A 21,120-nucleotide genomic window follows, 5' to 3' on the forward strand; every position below is an offset into this window, starting at 1 on the left:
CTGAAGCTTCAAAGGATGAAGATAGTCTAGTTTCTTCCAATGGATGCAATATGAAATCAAAGATCAAATTTTTAATAAATGTCCAATTTTATTAATAAAATCTGCTAAGACACTTCAACAAAAAAATTTAACATCTTGATCATCTGTGGTTATTCATAATGTGTTCCAAAGGTTGAAAATTGTAGTTTTAAAAAGGCTTTCCTTATGGAGTTTTAACAAATTTCCAATGGAAGTCCTTCCATTGACTGCAACGAGTGTTAGATGATTGGGCTCCAAGGGTATGTCTACACTACAGCACTAATTCGAACTAACTTAATTCGAATTAGTTAATTCGAACTAAACTAATTCGAACTAGTGCATCTAGACCTAAAAACTAGTTCGAATTAGTATTTTGCTAATTCGAACTAGCATGTCCACATTGAGTGGACCCTGAACCGAGGTTAAGGAACTTCATTAGTTCCCATAATAGAAGGACTAGAGGACACCAAATGAAATGAATGGGTAGCAGGCTTCAAACTAATAACAGAAAGTTCTTCTTCACAAAGCAAAGAGTCAACCTGTGGAACTCCTTGCTGCAGGAGGCTGTGAAGGCTACAACTAGAACAGAGTTTAAAGAGAAGTGAGATCAAGTCATGGAGGCTGGGTCCATGGAGTGGTATTAGCCAGGGGGTAGAAATGGTGTCCCTGGCCTCTGTTTGTGGAAGGCTGGAGATGGATGGCACGAGACAAATGGCTTGGTCATTGTCTTTGGTCCATCCCCTCCAGGGTACCTAGTGTTGGCCGCTGTCGGCAGACAGGCTACTGGGCTAGATGGACCTTTGGTCTGACCCAGTACGGCCGTTCTAAGCTCAGGGCTCAGGGCCGGGGGTCTCACTGGACCACCTTGTTTTTCATGCAATCCTTCTCCTGGGTGGCCAGGCTGGCAGCTATCCTGCCCTAGACGGCCACTTTCCTGTGCCTAGTGCGGAGGTCGTGGACGTTGGAGGCTTCCCCCCAAACCTCGATGAGGTCCACGATGTCCGCACTAGACCAGGCGGGCGCCTGCCTCTTGCGGCCCCGGGCAGGCTCCTGGGAGCCGCCAGCCTGGTCCCGGGAAGAGGCGGAGGGCTGGGTGGCAGCGGGTGGCTGGCTCGTGCCGTGCCAGGTGCAGGGTCTGCTGGCTGGGTGCTGGCAGGCTTGCACCTGGCACGGGCACCGTAGCCAGACTGTGCCCCTTTAAGGGCTCCGGGGCCGGGAGGGGGGCAGAAGAGTTTCCCTGGTGGTGCCCAGAGTGGCCACCAGGGCAAGCTGGGAAGGGCTAGCCTCCCACTAGTTCGAATTAAGTGGCTAGACAGCCCTTAATTCGAACTACTTAATTCGAACTGGGCGTTAGTCCTTGTAGAATGAGGTTTACCTAGTTCGAATTAAGTTCGAACTAGCGGTTTGCCTGTGTAGCGCCTATGAAAGTTAATTCGAACTAATGGCTGTTAGTTCGAATTAACTTTGTAGTGTAGACATACCCCAAGAGAGTAGAGTTTGAAGAAATACTAGGGCTTACATCATCCTGTACGTGTTTAGAAAAATACATTATTTTTCTACTAGTTGTCGTTATGTTGTGAAAACCAAGGTAATCAGTCTAGAGGTGTTACAGAATAAAATTATCTATTTGGTTTAATTACTGATGATTCAGAAAAGAACAATATGTGACCAGTCTTGTACAATTTAAAAAATGAACATGCAGTTTTTGTTCTACTGTATAATCCGCTGGTTGCCCCACCATAGGATATGCATATGTCTGTGCACTCTCGAAGACTGAAGAGTCCACAGGCATGCACAGAGAGGTTCCTCGTGCTCTGAACAAAGAACCATAAGGATGTGCAAGTTGCCTGCCTTCATTTCCTGAATTGTTTGCTTCATGTACTTGTTTTAGAAACTTTTTAGTTATCTGTTTTCATTGTTACCTGTAATTTACATAGGAACTGTTGGTTGGTTGGGGGCAAGGGAATGTCTTCCCCTCCTCCTCTTCAGTCTTTTGTGTTGGAGCACAGTTTGTTATGCCCCAAATCCTAGGGTTCGAGACTTGCCATAGGCCCTTTCCCTATATTGATGAATGCTGCAGCTGCCTGGGATGTTTTGGAGGATGGGCGTCTCACCTCTTCTAAAGGTGAAGTTTGTTTGGGTTTCAAAGGCAGATGCAAGAAGGTCAGGAAGACTAGATTTAGGCTCCAGTTAATAAAATTTGCCTATATTTCATTCAAGCATTTAAAACCATTGTTATAATAGCAAATGAGTAACACGTTGCTTTAATGAATAAAAAGTAAAAAAGATTGTGAGTGTATCAAATTGTAATAGAGAGGTAGCTGTGTTAGTCTGATCTTGGTAAAACAAAGAAAAAAAGTTATATAGCACTTTAAAGATTAACAAGACACCTAATAAATGTATTGTAAGCAACCTGTAATGCTTCCTAACTTCCCATTTACTTACCTAGTTAACCTAATTGTTTTTCACATTATCGCACAGCGAAAAACTACTTGAGAGTTATGAATGTAAGAGAGTAACTTACCTGTTAAAATCACACACTGAAAAACTTTTAAATAAAACTAACACACAACACGAGAATCACCCTCACTTTCTTGAAGACTTTTGAAGCAATAAATAGCCTAAGGCTGAGGATACCCTGCAAGCATGTCTTTCTGTCTGCCATGAGGACTTTTTCCTTTAGGCTGCCATGAGATTCTATCATTACATAAAGGAGAGATGTCTCTCTGAGCGCTCTTCCAAATTTCACACAAACCGTTCAACTGAAGCCATGGATATCAAGTTTCAAGGCCAACTTTGCCTTGAGCAGACTGCCTCTCCAGGTGTTCACAATCAGAACATCTTTGCTATCTTTCCCAAATCTTTGCTATGACTGAGAGATGGAAAATCTACAACAAAACATGGGGTGATCTATCACTTCAATAATGTCAACCCCTTTAGAACGGAGGCTCTGATTATCCAGCACCAGCTGAGATAGAGTGGACACTGTGTGCACGTCTGATACATTTTTACCAAAACTCCTGCCTGCCCAACTCACGAAAGGAGAAAGGAAACAGGGAGGCAGAAAGGAATGGTATAGTATAGAACTTTTTTGTTATAAGCTTCAGAGGGGTAGCCAGGTTAGTCTGTAACAGGAAAAACTTAAAAAACAACAAAACAGGCTAGTAGTACTTTAAAGACTAACAAAACATGTAGATCAGAGATAGGCAAAAGGGCCTCTGTGGTTTGGATCCAGCCTGTGGAGGCCCTGCTGCTCTCCTGCCCCCAGGCCAATTAGGGCTTGGGGGCGTGGGACCATGTGAAGCTTTCTCTGCTCTGCCCCCGCCCTGCGAGCAGCACGCGGCACTTCCAAGTGCCACGTACTCCTCTCAAGGCAGGAGGGAGGCTTCCTGCGCTCCCCTGCCCTCAAGCCCTGAGGATGGGGGAGTGCCCGAAGCTTCCTCCTGCCCTACCAGAGACATGGATTCCTAGTGGGAAGGAGGAGGGAAAGGGGCTTCCCCACCCCAGACCAATCATGGTCTGGGTAGCCCTGCCCCTTCCTGTTTAGGCCCTGCCCCTTTCGCGGTGACCCAGGGCTACTTCAAAAAAATTTGAAGTGGCCCCTGGGCAAAAATTATTGCCCACCTTTTATGTAGATGGTATCTCGAGTTTTCGTGGGTGGAAGTGGTTTGGGTCTAGAAAAGCTCATACCATCTACATCAGGCATGTCAAACAGGCTTGTGGCCCAATCAAAAATTTTTGTGGCCTGCCACTACATTTTATAAAAGAATAAAGTGTGGGTCTGCTGGCTGCTCGGAGCACGTGGCCACGTGCAGATCACAGCTGGCGGGGCTGCTCTGCACAGGCATCAAGTGCCTGCTCACAGCTGGCTGCTGTGCTCTCACTTCCCCAGCGCCTGAGGAAGAAAACTTACAAAGTATCTGAAAATTTTCACAGAAGCCTGTTGTATTTGATTGACCATGGTCTATACTTGTTTTTATTTCAACAAAACAAGTTATGTATCAAATAACAAATTTTAAAGTATCTTAAATTTATATTTAAATTAAAAATTATTTTATGAGTAAATAACAATTTTACACATCAAATTATTGTATTATATTAAAACAAGACCTGAAAAATTAGTCTAAAATATACCTAAAACACAATCTATAATAATAAATAATTACAACTTTCCGATAGAAGTAAATTTTCTTTGGTGTCCCTGAAAGCTATCAGTTTTCATTTGTGTGGCCCTCAGTGGGTTTCAAATTTGACATGCCCGATCTATATGTTTGTTAGTCTTTTAAATGTAGCCCAACATATTTTTTTAAGTTTTTCCTTTTGTTATAAAATATTTTATTTAAAAAAAATTATAAGTAACCCCAATGCCCCCACTTCTCCTCCAGAGCCAGCCCTTCCCCAGTGTCTCCTCATCCCAATGAACTCACCTCTCCCCCTGAGCCAGCCCTTCCTTTCAAGGCCCCCCATCCCAATGCACTCACCCCTCCCCCAGAGCCAGCCCTCCCACCCCAATGCACTCACCCCTCCCCCTGAATCAGCCCCTCCCCCTCAGGGTCTCCCATGCCAATGCACTCACCCTGAGCCAGCCCTCCCTTTCAGGGCCCCCCATCCCAATGCATTCACCCCTCCCCCAGAGCCAGCCCTCCCACCTCAATGCACTCACCCCTACCCCTGAGCCAGGTCCCCCCAGCGCCGGGAGCGCCCCCATCAAATCCTCCTCCCCCCTCAGAGCCAGGCACCAGAGGAATGGAACTGCTGGGTAAGGAAATCTAACCTTTCAAGTGGCCGCTGCTGCCGCCCAGCCCTGCTGCCTCAGCTCGCAGCATGTAGAGAGCCAGGAGCACTTAGCCAACTCCCGGGTCTCTGTTCAAAAGTGTCACATGGGCCAGAGCAGCCTGTGCTTCACTCCTTCCCCAGTCCCGTGCCCCCAGGGGCAACTGCCCCCCTTCGCTACGCTTCTGAGACACACTCTTGACACCTTAGTTGAGGACATCAAGCACTCCACTCCATTGGCTCACTTGTTGGACTACCACCCCTTCTTTGGAGACTATAATGTTACCTGCTGCAGATAAGTGATACTGGGGGTCTTCAAAGTGGACTACTCTGTCCACTTTCATTCTGCTTCAGAAGGGTATTCGAGTTAATCTGTAACTGGAGAAACTTAAACAACAATAAATAGTCCAGCAGCGCCTTAAAGACACAAAAACCATGTAGATGTTTTTATGTTTTTCCATTTTCATTCTGCTCCTTCCATCCAGCACTCCTCCTTGTCCCTTTTTTGGGACCTGTCTCATAAAGGATTCCTAAAACAAGAAGCTAATTCTCTTTTGGGAGCAATAGGTCTCTTCCCACCAGAGTTCATTGGAAGAGGATTCTAGTCAATTACTTCATAGTCCACCTTTTTTGGAAATAAGAGAATCCAATCGTCAATCTCAGGAACTTGAACAACTGTGTCCTAGCAAAATACTTAAGAATGTTAACATGACTGATCGGTTCTCATTGATGTATAGGGCACCTACTTTGATGTAAACATGCACTTCTCATATAAACTTATCCTGATGGGACAGCTACTATAAATATTGAGTTCTTCTCTTTGCACTCTCCACATTCTGGGGAGAAGGGCGGGGGGGGGGGGGGGGTTAGAGGTGGTTCACAAAGATTTTTTTCAGTAGTAGCTGCTTGTATCTATTAGTGGGGAATTTCATTGTTTTCCTATTTGGACAACTGGCTTCTCAGAGGTTGGTCCAGGCAGCAATGTCCAGACCAGGCCTCAGCATCAACCACAGGAATCATTGCTTTAAATCAGAGTCCTAGAGTTAAGAACAGAATGATATGCTTGCCCAACAGCTCCTTCACACCCTATAAAGTCACTCAGAATAATGCTGGACTATAGGGTAGCGAGGTATTACGTCAATTGCAAAGGCAGAGCAAGATCTATGTCCTTTTATGCATTGTTATTAAGGATGTGAATCTGATGTGTTTCTTATCTGATGGAATTATCAGCAACCTATTTACCAGGTTTCCAGAATAAATAAATGGAACTCAAGCACTCTGTCTTCCATAGTATTTGCCAGACTTGAGATACACTGGGGAGACATCTTTGCTAACCTGAAATGTCTCTATTCTACTCCACTGGAAGTTATAGCTATGATTTGGAATGGCCTGTTCCTTTCTTGTCCTTACTTACCTATACCATTAATCTGAAAGACCCTTCTCAAGCTGCACTGAGAAGTAGCAAGAGCTAGCCTCATGTCACCTGCTTGGCTGAGACAGTGTGGTACTCAAACTTGGTTCACCTACTAGAGGTAACACCCTTAGGACTTCTTATAGAAAATCTATTGGCACAGAACTCTACTTCCTTCATTCATCCCATCCCCTTCTCCCTGAATTCGAGAACATGGCTGCTCAATGACTCTCAAGAACAGAATAGTGTAGACCCGGCCTTATGTAGTAGAAAGCCTACTACTCATAAAACTTGCTTGCAAAGGTAGAAGTACTTCTGATCCTGATGCTTCTTCCCATCTTTTAAAGCCTAGGAAGTTCCTGGACTATCTGTTTGAATTAAAGATACCGGGTCTCTCCGTAAGCTCTATCAAAGTACATTTATCACCATCACAGCCTTCCAGTCATCTATCCAGGATTTCTCAGGTTTTGCACCGCCCTGTAGCAACCAGGTTTCTTCACGGCCTATATTACTTGTTTCCTTCCATTTGACAGCCAGCTCACCAGTGGCACTTCACACTGATTTTTGAATGCCATTAAAAAAATCTCACTTCACACCAATGGCAACTTGCTCTCCCTTCCAGCTTTCCGCGAAATTTTGTTCCTAATTAACGTCACGTCAGCAAGTTGAATGGAGGAGTGCGAAGATCTCATGGTGTACGTATCACATATACAAAGACAAGGTTATATTACATCTCCATCGGTGCTTCCTCCCAAACATTATATTCCTCCCTAGGAATATGACATTAACCAGGAAATTTGCCTTCCTGTTTTCTGCACAAACCTTGTGCCTTCAAGGACAATTGAAACTTCTGTCCACCGAAAGTCAGGAGTTAGCCTTGCTTTCAGTCTGAACCATTCTAGGTATCTCCGAAGCTATTTGTATCAATTTCAGATAGGATGAAGAGCTAATTGATTTTCACACAGACTAGGTGGGTTTTGGATACATCCTGGCCTGCTTGGAAAATGCTGGGGTTTACAGAGTAACAGTATATAGCTTTAGTGGTCTGTCCATATCTGTAACTCCACTGAAGGATGTATCCTTATAGCAGAAATCTGCAGCACTTCTGTTTGGTCTACTGTACATGCCATGGCCAAACATTATTTCATCTTATCTGCTTTCTGAGAGAACTAATTTGGTGATGCATTTTTTAGAGAGAGAGAGAGAGAGAGAGAGAGAGAGAGTGAGAAAGTGTGTCTGTCCCTGCTTCATTGACCTAATGCGTCGTATCTCCTACAATGGAGTACCTATTGGGACATGTTCTTCAAGAAAACATAAAGGTGACTTCATGACAGTAACTTGAGTTCTTGAGGATGTTTTGTCCTTAAATGTGCTCTGCCTCCTGCTTGCCTTCCCCTCTGCTGTGGAATTCAGTTTCTCTGTTAAGAAGGAACTGAGTGGTGATGGGCTGATGTCTCCCTACTTTCCCTTGTTCAGAGCAGGAGGCACTGCTCTGTACAGGCATGGGCTCATAGAGTTTACTCTGCAGTCTCTATATGAGAGTGCATCAGCGTGCACACATCCTATGGTGGAGCATCCATAGACAGAATCTCTTGAGTTAAAATTGAAGATGGAGAGGTTACTTATAGCATACTTTGGAATATTGGATTCTTTTATAAGTATCAATGGAAGGAATAATTTTTTTTGGTGTATGGTTACAGTTGCTTACTGTGATGCTTATGTAGTCCTGAAGATGCAATAAGAATTTTCAGACTTTCACTGTTGTTTTTATATCTATACCTTGTGAGAGATGCTTTATTTCTAAGACTAGATGTAGATATTACAGATTTTCTCAAATTTTACATTTTCCCTTGTAAACTCTTCCAAACTATTTTTTCAAATAATTTCAAACATGTTGTTTTTCTTTTTAATCCTCACTATTTATCTAAAATTATTTATTTATTTATTACTTATTTTGCCTTCAGCTGGCAGTCGATCTGGATCTCCTGGAAGAGTTTTGACTACAACTGCACTTTCAACTATGAACACAGGTGTTCAGAGAGTGTTAATCAATCCAGCAACAGCACAAAAAAGGAGCAAGATCCCACGAAGCCAAGGATGCAGCAGAGAAGCTAGTCCTTCTAGATTGTCAGTAGGTAAGAAAAGTTGTTTGACAATTTACTTTTTTTTTTTTTTTAAACAAATGATATTGTGTTATACATTTGTGCATATTTACAGATGACGGGGCTGGAAAACATATAATTGAAACTCTAAAATCTGACCGAGGGCCTGCAAAGCCAACACCTAAGGGAAGCCTCTCATGTGTAATACAGTTTCAAATTTAAGGTGGGACCGTGAAGTTTGCTGTTCTCAAACTACACTGATCTACGCCTCCATACTTACTCTTAAACAAAGAAAAGGAAGTGTGGAATGAGTATATGACTAGGGCCCAATATTATTGGGAACCCTCAAAATCTTTGACAGCCTGGAAAGACTGAAAACTGGGGAGAAGAAATCAAGATGGGGAGAATAAATCAATTAGTGTGTGTGTCAGTAGTAGAAACTTGAATGTACTATGCTCCTTGTTTCCCCTAAGTACAGTGTCATGGTGTAACTCAGTTATCTGTATTCTCTTGAAATATGTCAGTAAATAAAACTGAGGGGTTACTGTTATCAGCTGATTTTCTGTAGTATTTTTATTTAACTTTACCTTGCCTTTACCTTAAATTGCTTTCCCCCTTTTTAAATAGATTATTGTATTTTGCACTAGTGTAGCAGAAGCAACATTTATTTCCACATGAAAAAAAGAAAGATTAGCGGGCATTAAATTAAGTTCTAAATGAACTACTTGTGTTTGCATGTTCTTCACAGGGCATACTATCAGTGTTTCAACTATAATATGAAAAGAGTTACCATCCTTTTCAACCATTTATCATTATTTCTTTAGAGAGGTACCAAATTCTGTTAGTTTTTTGGGGGAGAAGATACTTTAACTGAACTGGCTTCATTTAGTGTAATTTACCAAATTAATAAAGTGTCAGAATAAAGATAATGGTGTAATGCTCTATGAATAGAGGCAACATCTGTTCTTAGAAATATGTCATAGATCTTATTTATTGAACAATCAAAATAATGTTCAAACTACAACTTTTCTTGTGTCTTCTCCCTTTCTGTGCTGCTGTTTGTCTGTACCCTGAATCATACTAGCACGAGGCAGCCGCATTCCTCGACCTAGTGTGAGTCAGGGGTGCAGTCGGGAGGCCAGCCGTGAAAGTAGCAGGGACACAAGCCCTGTCCGCTCTTTCCCACCCCTTGGTAAGTACTTGAGACCCTTGTTGTGCATGGCTATCTATGCCCTTCATTATCTGCACCTAATGAACCCACACCGCCTTCATTTAGCTTATAGTAGGTAACCATTATTTTCCCCTTGTTTGGACTCATTTGTCATTTACTTTACTTGAGTATCGACCAACATGTGAGTGAAATGCACATTCAAAAAAGTAAATATCACACTGGTGTGGGTCTTACCCTTTACACCAAGAACCTGGAAAGATGATCTCACCATATAGTTTACACAGTTCTCAAACTGAATCTTGAAAAAGGGCACTTCTGCTCAGAAAAGTGACTGTAAAAATGGTGTACGGTTACATGTTTTTGTCTTAATTTTCAAGACAAAATAAAAATGTATCTGTCTGGTTTTCTTGAGCTCAAAACCTAGGTTCCTTCCTGATTCCTGGATCAGATAGATAAGATTGATAATTGGTTTTATATTGCAGAAAGGAAGATAAGTGCTATTACTAAGCTGTTCTATTGATAGAAAAGGACTGTTGCCATATTGATACTTCAGTGCTAATAGAAGTTTAAAAAAATTGTCACTAAAGTAAGCCAATATAAATCTCAGTGCAGATTGGCAGCAGACCCACTGACTTAGAAGATGCCAGTTTCATAGTCATTTTTCAAAGCAGACTTGCACTCTAAGAATGTCTACATTTTATGGAAATAAATGGAAGCAAATTTTAAGTGCCCTTGTTACAGTGGGTTAAACTTAAATCCTATTCTGAAACCTACTTACATTATTTCAAAACAACATTTCACACAATTGCATTAACATAGGTCCCTACATGGTGAGAGATAGGGGGAGAGAAGGCTGGCATCTTTACATGTTCAAATCTGTACATGTCCGATTTGAACAAGCCCAGATACTTCAGTACTCTGTCCTAGAGCTTCTGTAAAACTGATACAGCTTTCACATGTAATACTACTATTTACTGCCTGACATTTAAAATATGTGCAAGTGTCAAACTGATGTAAATATAATTTACAGCAAAAATACCTTGCTTCCATCTGGTCAGCTCACACACAAAATTATTAAAATCTTTACTTTGTTTTCAGCCTCAGATTGAGGCTCTTCCATATATTCCTAATTATCATCTGAAAGTGTGATAATAATTTGGGGCTGTTAAAAGCCTTTTGCAACTTTCAGCCTTATTTTTACTGACAAAGAATTGGGTAAATGGAAGCTTTCTTGGTATCTGATGCTAATTTAACCAGCTGCTGTTTAATCAGGAAACCTAACAAATGAGCACATGTTATATAGAGTCCACTATTAATATGCAATTGAAATGTTCTGTGGTGTAAAACAAGCAGTGTTTTCAGATCCATCTATGCTTCTTTTGCTACTCTGCAGCTTGAATATGAACCACCATTTAATTGCTTGCATGTATATTACTGACATGTTATGCCTAGCCAAATGCTCCATATTTTATGACATTATTAAACTAATTCCATATTGTTGCTGTTAGACATTTGGTTACTGGGACAGCTGTTGTTTGAAACTTTTCTGTCATTAGCCTCTGTGTTCAGAGTTCAGAAGTTTTTAACCCATGTTCAAATACCACAAACACTTGTTTTTCTTATAGCAAGAATGTAAAATAACCCCTATGCAAATAAAGATTTAATAAAATTCACAGGACTTAAATATGACAAGGAAATAAAATCACAGTACTTCTTACCTTCCTATTTCTTAATTTCTTTTTTTGACAAATTTCCTTAGTGATTAGTAAGCCCAGTTTGTTTTATTGCATATAATTAATCTATTGTTAAAAATGTATTTCTTTAAATCAGTTCTGCAGACCTTACTCTCTCAAATTGTTCATTGATTCCAGTGAAACATAGACTAAAGTAAATCAGTTATTTGCATAATTAGTTTCCTTTTGTAATGTGTGACAATATTACATGTAACCCTTCTACTACTGTAGCTTGTTACTAATGGCTCCCAAAAAGGAATATTTTGTGTGAGTAATGTCTCTAGTTTATGCCATGTTTATGTATAGTGTATAAACCTTTTTATAATTCCACATCACAGTGGCACAAGCAAAAGCTGATTATCAAAGAAATGAGTACGACACCTATTTTAATTCACTGTTCTGAGAAACAAGTGCTTTTATAATTGATATTTAAGTGAATATTAATTTATTACATGCAGTTAATTTTAGGTTTACTTTTTTAGATTGCTTTCTAACTTCCTTACAAGAAAGTACATTATTTTTAGTCCTTTCCTATGTTTTGCATTATAACAAACCTTTTAAAATTTGTCAGAATAATAAATAAATTAAATAATTAAGGATGATCCATTATAGTATCAGGAGTTTAAAGGGCACTCTTGAAGAAGAGATTGTGGAATGAAGTCAACTGTACCTGTTATATACTAAGTTATAGCCATATATAAGCATATTTTGGCTTGCTGGTTTTATATATTTGCGAAGAGACAGTTTGTTTTAAATAATATTCCTAGTGATATCACAAACTCTTTAATTCATATCTTGGGTTTTGAGAGCCTTATGAGTATAGGACTAGAGAGAAATTGTCCCACTTCTGCTTGTGTTCAAAACCCTGCAGATAGCATATGGCATTGCCATTGATTTTGTCTTGTGTTTTATACAGCTGAGTGTTAAGTATGTTGAGTGAGATATGATTGCCAAAGAAACAAGCATCAAATAATACTTTTAGTGGGGGAGGAAGAAAACACACTTCATAGTTAAATAACCATACGCATGTTTATGTTGGTACAAAATATATTCGCTAAACATTGCTTAGTGGGTTACAAAAATTATGATGAAAACATGTCATCTGCACACTGTAAAGTTGACTCAAGTTATAAGTGTAATGTAACTAACTTGAGTCCTGTCCATACCAAGACTAATTGATTTAAATATCAGATTTTATTCATTATTTAAATCAGCAAGCAAGAAACCTTGATTTAATAAATGAATTCAATTTTGTTTTGTATTTATACTGGTTTTCTTAATGACAAGGTCAGTTTCATTGGTCTGTTGAAACACTTTAAAGCATGCTGATTTGAAAACAAGAATAGCCAAAATTTGATCATACTTCTTGCTAACCAGAAGGACGTGATCTATATTATAATATTCATGTATTTAATCAGTTACATATTTTAGCATACATTTGTTCAGATTCTTAATTTGTATAGTTAGAAAATGATGAATGATATAGTTCTTTCTTAGTAGATTATAATTTTTTAGTGTAGGTCCCAAGTTGTAGCTGGATAAAAATTGGAATTTCAACTTAGAGTAGAAAGTCAGCATTTTAAATAGTTTTATTAATTAAATAAATATAATTTAAATTTAAATGATTTTATTAGAAATACTTCTAAAATATTTTATTATCAACTCAAACACTTTTAATGTGAGTCTGGTGGTACTTTTAACTTGAGTTAGCACAACTTGCAAGCTGCTTTCAGATGCATAGGCTGATGCTCAAGTCAGCTGCTAATACCATAACTCTGTGCAGGAATCTAATTGTTCAGTGCAGCTCAAATATTACTTTGCAGCGTGTCAGCTCTCATTCAAGCTAGGCTCTGAAATGTAGATAAGTCAAATTAACTTGGCAGCTGAGACAGACTCAGCTGCGTGTTTTGAAAGGCTCATATGGTGTATATATGTGAATTTTAAAAGGGAGTGTTAGTGTTTGCTTTTAATTTTCGGTATATGAAGTGGCTTTTGTACAATAACCTACTTGTTATGTAGTTCAATCATACGTTTTCTGAAACTTCATTTCATGTTTTCTCTGTTAATTTGTTCTATTTCACGGAGTAATTCTAGATCTGTTTCCTAAAAAGTATCTTTATCTGTACAATTATCACTGTACTTTGCTTGCACGATAATAGATAGGGTTTATATGATCCTATTATTGCAGCTTCCAGGCATCACTCCAGATCCACTGGTGCCCTCTACACCCCAGAAGTATATGGGGCTACAGGTGAAGGATGAGTACACTTTGCTGTCATCTGTGCAGTCATCCTGGATTTTTTTTTCCCCCACTTGGTTTTCCTTACAACCCATTATTTAAAAAAATATTTATTTACATGAATTTGAGTTCTGTGTTTTGGATAATCAAGGCATATGTGTATATATTGCAAGCTTTTCTTTCCCAATGTAACCCCTTCCCCCAGTGATGTATTTACTGTTATTTTTCTGGCAGATGTGCTTTATTTTAGTTTCTCATTATTTGGTATTTGTAGTGCACTATTTATGCGTGTAGTTCTCTAACATAGCACTGTTGGTAGCCTTCCTTTTTATATTTGCTTTTATTGTTGAAAAAAATTATTAAAAAAAGCTAAAATGATAAATGTATTTTATCAGGTGCTCTTAAAAAGAATAATAGCTCTGTAGCACAGTCCCAATGCCTTAGTGGAACTGCTTAATTCCTTTCTCTCTTAGTACAAATATTTATCAAACATTCTGTATAATCATTGATTTTATTTTTTTCCCATCCTATTTCTGTAAAAAATGTAAATCAAATAATTGCCACATTTCATTTGACTGAAATAAAAAAAATAAAATAGAACGGACCACTTGCCAATAACTGTATTTCTGCTTGGTTTTTTTTAAGTGGTTAAAATTTTATTTTCCATATTGCAGTTCTGATTTAAATTTTTATTATTTTCTTATTCTGTTATTGCAGGTACAGGGTTTGGGATCAGTCAATCAAGTAGATTGTCATCATCAGTTAGTGCTATGAGAGTTCTGAACACAGGTTCTGATGTAGAAGAAGCAGTAGCAGATGCCCTGGTAAGAATCTTCCATTTATCATCTTAAGTAGACTAAAAACTTAGAATTGTATGATGTATATTATATATGTATTAAAATGTATATTCTCTACATACGTGTATTTATGTGCACTCTGAATTGCAAAGCAATTTAATTTCTCAGGTTCAAAATTATATTTTGTTTACCTGAGCTAGCTCATTGACACAGAATCTTGCTTAAATGCTAGCTTGAAAAGCTGGTGTGATACAAGATGAGTCCTGAACAAGCAAATTAATAATGTGTCGAAAATCTGAAACTGTTCTGATCTTGTCCCTAGATTATAGATTCTTTGGGTCTGGTTTCCATTAGCCGTGTCTTGCTCAGCATTATGTTAATTATGGAAATGTTAAAAAATTAAAACCTATTGAAAGTTAAGTTACTCTGCCATTGTACATCTATGGAACAAATGGTAGATTTGTGATTCAAAGATGGACTTGGCTGTAGTTTTATTTCCCAGCTATAGTCAACTTCTTCAGTACAGATGGTACTCATTTTCAAGGATATCCTCTTGGAACTTTCCATGATGGTGACTGTCAGAGTTATATCACAACTTTAAAACTATTAAAACATGGATAAGAAGACATCTGTTTACCTTGTAGAGCAGCACAACTCAACAGGAAAACAAATATGTATGCATGCAATTAGGTAACATATCATATTTATCCTATATTTTCTAGTACACGAGTGGGCATTAATATGAGATGGAGGCCACTTCACTAATTTTTGACGTGGACCAGGGCTGTCCTGGAAGTGGTGGGCCCAGGACACTTCTTTGTTTCCCCTCCCACAGACCTGATTGGCCTGAGGATGGGTGAGCGCGCACAGACTTTGCTCCTGCCCCCCTATCTAGAGAAAACTGCCAAGTGTTCTGAACAGCTGGTGGTTCCCTCTAGGCACGCTGCCCCCTTTCAAGGTAGGAGGACACTTCCCAAGCTCCCCCCAGGCCAGTTAGGGCCTGGGGGCAGGAGGAGCGCGCAGTGTCTCCTGCTCCCTGCTCCCACCCTGCAAGGGCTGCACAGCGCTTAAATTGAAAGCGCTGCATGCCCTTGCAGAGCAGGAAGAGATTTTGCAAACCTCCATCCCCCCCCCCACCCCCACACACACAGTCCCTTATTGGACTGGGTGCGGGAGAGAGGCAGGGTGTCAGCCAGATCTGGACCACATGGCGGGCCAGATCCCGCCTGTGGAGGCCCACCCCTGTTCTAGCATCTTAATGTAGTTGTATGTTTCACAAAAAATGAAGAACCTGTTTACTGAGCTAAATAGCATTGAAAGTTTTGTTCCATGAAAAATTCTAGATTTTGAAAATATTTCCATTCCATAGAAGAATGGACGGGGAGACATTAAAATAACGTGAGGAGCTGGTCAGATGGTGGACTGGTCAGACAAGGAACTGGCAGACACTTTCCCAAGAGACACTGTGTTTGTAGTGCCCCACTACACAAGCTACCTAGGATTGTGGGCTTCCTGAGATCTGGGAGCCAGGAGAATGGAAGTCTGGGCTCCACAGTTACCTACAGCTGAGGTACCAAGGTTCCCAGCAAGCAAGCCGGCAGAAAAACAGGAAAGAGGGTTTCCATTGGAAACGTGCCTGAGTTCCACCAGATAGTTATCAAAATGGACACATTCCCACAGAAATCTCAATTTCAAGTAATTTATGCTTTCTGATAGAAGTTCCATTAATAAATTTCAAATGACTCCCACCTAATCCCACCTATTTAATCACCTAAAATAAAAAGTTGACTGAATATTTTGAAGATATTTTCTTTACTTTTTTTCCTCTACTAAGTCAAGATATTTTACTTTTTTGTTTCTATATTTTGTTAGCCTTATTTTCACATTAGCAACTGTTCAGATTCAGTGCTTTAGTTTACCTAAGTAGTGGAAATCAAAGTAGATCTCATGTGTTTTGTCAGAAGGTGGTATTTAGCATGTAGGTACATATTTAAGGCACCCGTTGCCCAAGTATCTAACTTCTGTAGACAACTACCACAATGTTATGGCAGATTATTTAAAAGAATTAAAACAAAACAAAACACTGCAAATATGCAAGCAAACTGCCAGCATTTAATTAATGTGGAATCCAGTTTTATTTGAATTTTCAAATGAAAAGTTATTTATATTAAAATCACATTCTCTCAGGAGCCTATAATACACCACTTTATATGTTAGAAATAACTCATAATTAACAAGCCTGCCCTTTCTGTTGTGGTATTAATGTGGCCTACCATTCATTCTACTAATGAATGCTCCTTTCAAGCTATTCATATTCTGCCAATTCACATTTTTCATATGAATATTCGTTTTCTTGATAGCGAATATTTGAATTCATAGAGCTTCAAGCTCTCTGATTGGTCCACTTTAAATCAGGCCTTACATTGATAATGTGGTGCTATGAGCACATACTGGATTCCTTCCTTCCATGAAAGAATTCCACATATTTAAACATAGGTCTACTTGTTACACTATCTGTTGCAGGGATTTTGGTTTTAAGGGCATCCCTGAAGCTGCTCAGCATTGACGTGTGAGAATTCTGTGCAAAATGTAATGTCAATGAAGGAAAAAGTATTTACATATATTTTTGCTTCTTTGAATATATAATGAAACAGAATTCTTACTATATACCTCTGTTCAGAATAGGGATACAAGGTTTCTTTTACAGAGGTTTGTGTTTTTTCATTTAGGATAATAAGTCCATTTTTCTTAATCTCTTGGCCTATTACAGTTCAAGGGGGACGAAGGGAGATTGGATTTTTTGTAGTTTTAAATTAATTCTTATAAGACGTGTTAGTAATTCTATGAGCTTTGCAATTCCAGAGTTGGGTGGAACGTTACAGATGCAGAGAGCAGGGCTGGTCAGAAAACTTCCACAATAGAGAAAGGAGGGAAACATGTTGTCAAAAAATTACAAAAATTGGGAATATCTGTTTGCTTGATGCTGAGAGAGTTGATTTTACATAACAGGGTCCTCAAGTTGAATTACTATTGTGTAAGAGTCAGGAAGCATCAGAGATGGTGAGAATAAAGACTATATAAAGTTGAATAGTGATAGGAATGTAGCCGTGTTAGTCTGGTGTAGCTGAAACAAAATACAGGACTATGTAGCACTTTAAAGACTAACAAGATGGTTTATTAGGTGATGAGCTTTCGTGGGCCAGACCCACTTCCTCAGATCAAATAGTGGAAGAAAATTGTCACAACCATATATACCAAAGGATACAATTTTAAAAAATGAACACATATGAAAAGGACAAATCAAATTTCAGAACAGAAGGGGAATGGGGGGGGGAGGTAAAGGTCTGTGAGCTAATGATACTAGAGGTGATAATTGGGGAAGCTATCTTTGTAATGGGTAAGATAATTAGATTCTTTATTCAGACTCAGGTGTACAGTGTCGAATTTAAGCATGAATAACAGTTCAGAGGATTCTCTTTCAAGTGCAGTCTTAAAAGTCTTTTGAAGCAGGATGCAGGTAATTAAGTTGTTGAGACAATGTCCTTTCTGGTTGAAATGGCAAGCCATTGTCTCAACGACTTAATTACCTGCATCCTGCTTCAAAAGCCTTTTAAGGCTGCACCTGAAAGAGAATCCTCTGAACTGTTATTCATGTTTAAATTCGACACTTTAAACCTGAGTCTGAATAAAGACTCTAATTATCTCACCCATTACAAAGATAGCTTCCCCAATTATCACCTCTAATATCATTAACTCACAGACATTTACCTTCCCCCCCCAACTCCCTTCTGTTATGAAAAGGACAAATCAAATTTCATAACAGAAGGGAGATGGGGGGGGGGAAGGTAAATGTCTGTGAGCTAATGATATTAGAGGTGATAATTGGGGAAGTTATCTTTGTAATGGATAATCACCTAATAAACCATCTTGTTAGTCTTTAAAGTGCTACATAGTCCTGTATTTTATATAAAGTTGCATACTAGTAACCATTGTCTTCAATATATTGAAAAAAATCCTTGCTTCCAGTGATAGGTGATTCTATAATGAAAATTAGTGATATACTAGAATATGGCAGTTTACCTCAATGTTCTCAATTTCTCTATTTCTCTTTAATAATTTACTGCTATCAGCTCTTAGGAGACATACGGACGAAGGTATAGAAATCACTGTTTTCCCCTTACTTCTGATATCTTAACATTTAATATAGTATGTACTAAAATTGTACAAAACTAAACATAAAGAAGTAACAGAAAATGTCATTACATTTGATATTTAATACACAACTTCAAACTGATATTTTGATAAGGTTGAATGAAATGGCTACATTTCTCTGTTCTCCCTCTATTATGATAAGTATTTGCATGTTTCACAAGTAAAACTTATTCAGATGAAAATTTATTAGGTAGATAACCTGTTGTGCTGTTGGCTTCATTTTTACATTTGGCATCCTATGTTATCTGACGTGAAGATATATTAATGTTATTTAACTTGAACACGGTAATTGGAGCCATAACTTCAGTGCAGGTGATCATGAAGGTGCTAGCTTTTCTATAGATATATGCAAAAACGAAGTTGAACTCTTGGTGATCATTGCTAATCTGGAAGTCTGTATGTGATAGAAAAAGCCTGTACGAAGGAGGTATGAGTCGTATGGAATGTACTCTGATGATGATGCCAACAGTGATGCATCCAGTGCCTGTTCAGAAAGATCGTACAGCTCTCGCAATGGCAGCATACCTACATATATGCGGCAGACAGAAGATGTGGCAGAGGTCCTCAATCGCTGTGCTAGCTCCAACTGGTCAGAAAGAAAAGAAGGTCTTCTAGGTCTACAAAATTTATTAAAAAATCAGAGGACTTTAAGGTAAGAAAATGTCTCTTACAAAGGAACAATTTTCCTTTGTGGAGACAACCATTATTTTACTGCTGAAGCTTATTTTTCCCATTGGGTTAATATATAGGATGAGCCTTTTGTAGAACAGGTGGAATTTTAGTTTGAATTTACTGAAATAAGCATAGTAGTATATTCTTCTGAATAAATAATGCAGATCTTTTGCAGATGTATTATCCTGTAAATAGACAAAATTGGTGATCAGTTTCTTGGCATATGTATTATTTCTAAGATTTCAGTGCATCCCTTATGACCATGCAAAAATGTTTCCTGCTTTCTTGAGACTATTTTTCAGAAATGCAGCTAAAAAAACCTGAAGTTTTTACTTGTTGAAAATTTAGACATTAGTCGTCATAAGATTTCTTTAGATAAGTATGCCTGGAATGTAGTAGCTGTGGATGCCCAAAGCAAGGGCCATTTCTTTCATGACATAATCTGGAGGAACCTATGACTGTAGATCTACATACAGTAAAACTCCGATGGTCCGGCACTCCTGAGGTCCGGCACCATCAGGAACCCGGAAGTACTTTGGGCAGCCGGAGCATTGGAGCTGCTCTGCCCCCAGCTTCCCAGATTCAGCCGCTGCTAAAACTGACCAGCAGCTGAATCGGGGAAGCCGGGGGCAGAGCAGCTGGAGTGCTGCCGGGTAGATCCCGTAGCGCTGCCCCTCGGGGCTGCGGGAACAACCCGGCAGTGCCCCAGATGGCCCGATTCAGCCACTGCTGAAACTGACCAGTGGCTGACTCCAGGAAGCCCGAGGCAGAGCTGCTCTGCCTCGGGCTTCCCGGAGTCAGCCGCTGATCAGTATCTGCAGAGGCTGACTTGGGGACACCTGGGGCAGAGCAGCTGGGGTGCTGCCGGGTGGGGTGGTCCAGTAGCGCTGAGGAGCAGCGCTGCGGAACCAACCCAGCAGCACCCCAGCTGCTCTGCCCCAGGCGGCGTCCCCAAGAGCAGCTGGGGTGCTGCCGGGTTGGTCTCGCCGTGCCAAGGGTCAGCGCTACCGGACCAACCCGGCAGCACTCGAGCTACTCTGCTGCAGGCGTCCCCGATTCAGCCGCTGCTGAAACTGACTAGCAGTGGCTGAATCAGGGATGCCTGGAGCAGAGCCGGACTATGGGAAGGGGGGGCTATGAGCGTTCTGGGGTGGCATCCCCCCTTCCGATAGTCTGGCATATCTGATAATCCGGCACCCCCTGGGTCCTAAAGGTGCCGTATTATCGGAAGTTTACTGTATTCGATTTACACAGATCAAACACTATGAGCTGTATAAAATTTACCAGACACAAACTCTTTTAGCAAGAAGGTGGACAAGGTACTTGCAGACACAGAAGTAACTGCAAAAATTATCCTCAGATCAGAAAGGAAACCTGCTTGAACCCTTTTACTTTTACATAAACACCAGAGATCCCTGTTCCTCATCCCAATACTCTTATACTATTGAGAGTTGGAATTTTGGGAATAACCACTATCTCGCTTAGCTCAGAATAGGGTGATATGCTGCAGTCCTAGGATACTTATGTGCTAGGATTCTCTCTCAGAGCTTTTCAATTGGGCTTATCAAGAACACTTTATCTGGTTCTCTGGAATCCAAATCACTCTTTGGATTCCAGGGTGCCTGGATTCCAGGATCCAGAAATAAACAGAAAACCATTTCTTGAATGTACATTTGCACATGATACTGCATTTACTATACATTACATCACACACTTTTGGATTAGCTTAGTTATTTTGCAGGAATAAATCCCTGTGCAGGATTCTCTGTCCATATGCTGTTCATGAAGAACATAGTCTTTACATTCGAGCTTGTTCATAGTTGCTAGAATTAGAGTGTTGCTGCTTTATTTTAGTTAAGACAGACATCCAGAGTACTGCTTGTCAAGCCCCTGTTTACAACTTAAATTTTAATTCATCTTCCAAGACATGCTTATTTAGAAATGAGGCAAGTTACTTATATCAAGCTAAGCTATTTTTAGGGAGCTAGTAGT

At 39.8% G+C, this 21,120-nt stretch overlaps 1 protein-coding gene across 31 annotated transcripts in view; it reads left to right on the plus strand.

The window, feature by feature from the left end:
• CLASP2 (cytoplasmic linker associated protein 2) overlaps positions 1–21,120 on the plus strand; it is a 261,567-nt gene that overhangs the window by 181,476 nt on the left and 58,971 nt on the right. For 11 of the 31 annotated variants that reach the window (XM_075921810.2, XM_075921815.2, XM_089776567.1 and 8 more), the window contains 6 exons: positions 8,167–8,337; positions 9,389–9,496; positions 13,397–13,459; positions 14,165–14,271; positions 18,375–18,398; positions 18,864–19,108. In XM_075921810.2, coding sequence (XP_075777925.1) covers positions 8,167–8,337; positions 9,389–9,496; positions 13,397–13,459; positions 14,165–14,271; positions 18,375–18,398; positions 18,864–19,108 — 718 coding nt within the window. The remainder of the gene's footprint in view (positions 1–8,166; positions 8,338–9,388; positions 9,497–13,396; positions 13,460–14,164; positions 14,272–18,374; positions 18,399–18,863; positions 19,109–21,120) is intronic. The other 20 variants (XM_075921820.2, XM_075921825.2, XM_075921823.2 and 17 more) reach the window with 5 other exon arrangements.

This window comes from Pelodiscus sinensis, chromosome 2 (genome assembly GCF_052426305.1).
Source record: "Pelodiscus sinensis isolate ZL-2025 chromosome 2, ASM5242630v1, whole genome shotgun sequence".
Taxonomy (NCBI): Eukaryota; Metazoa; Chordata; order Testudines; family Trionychidae; genus Pelodiscus; species Pelodiscus sinensis.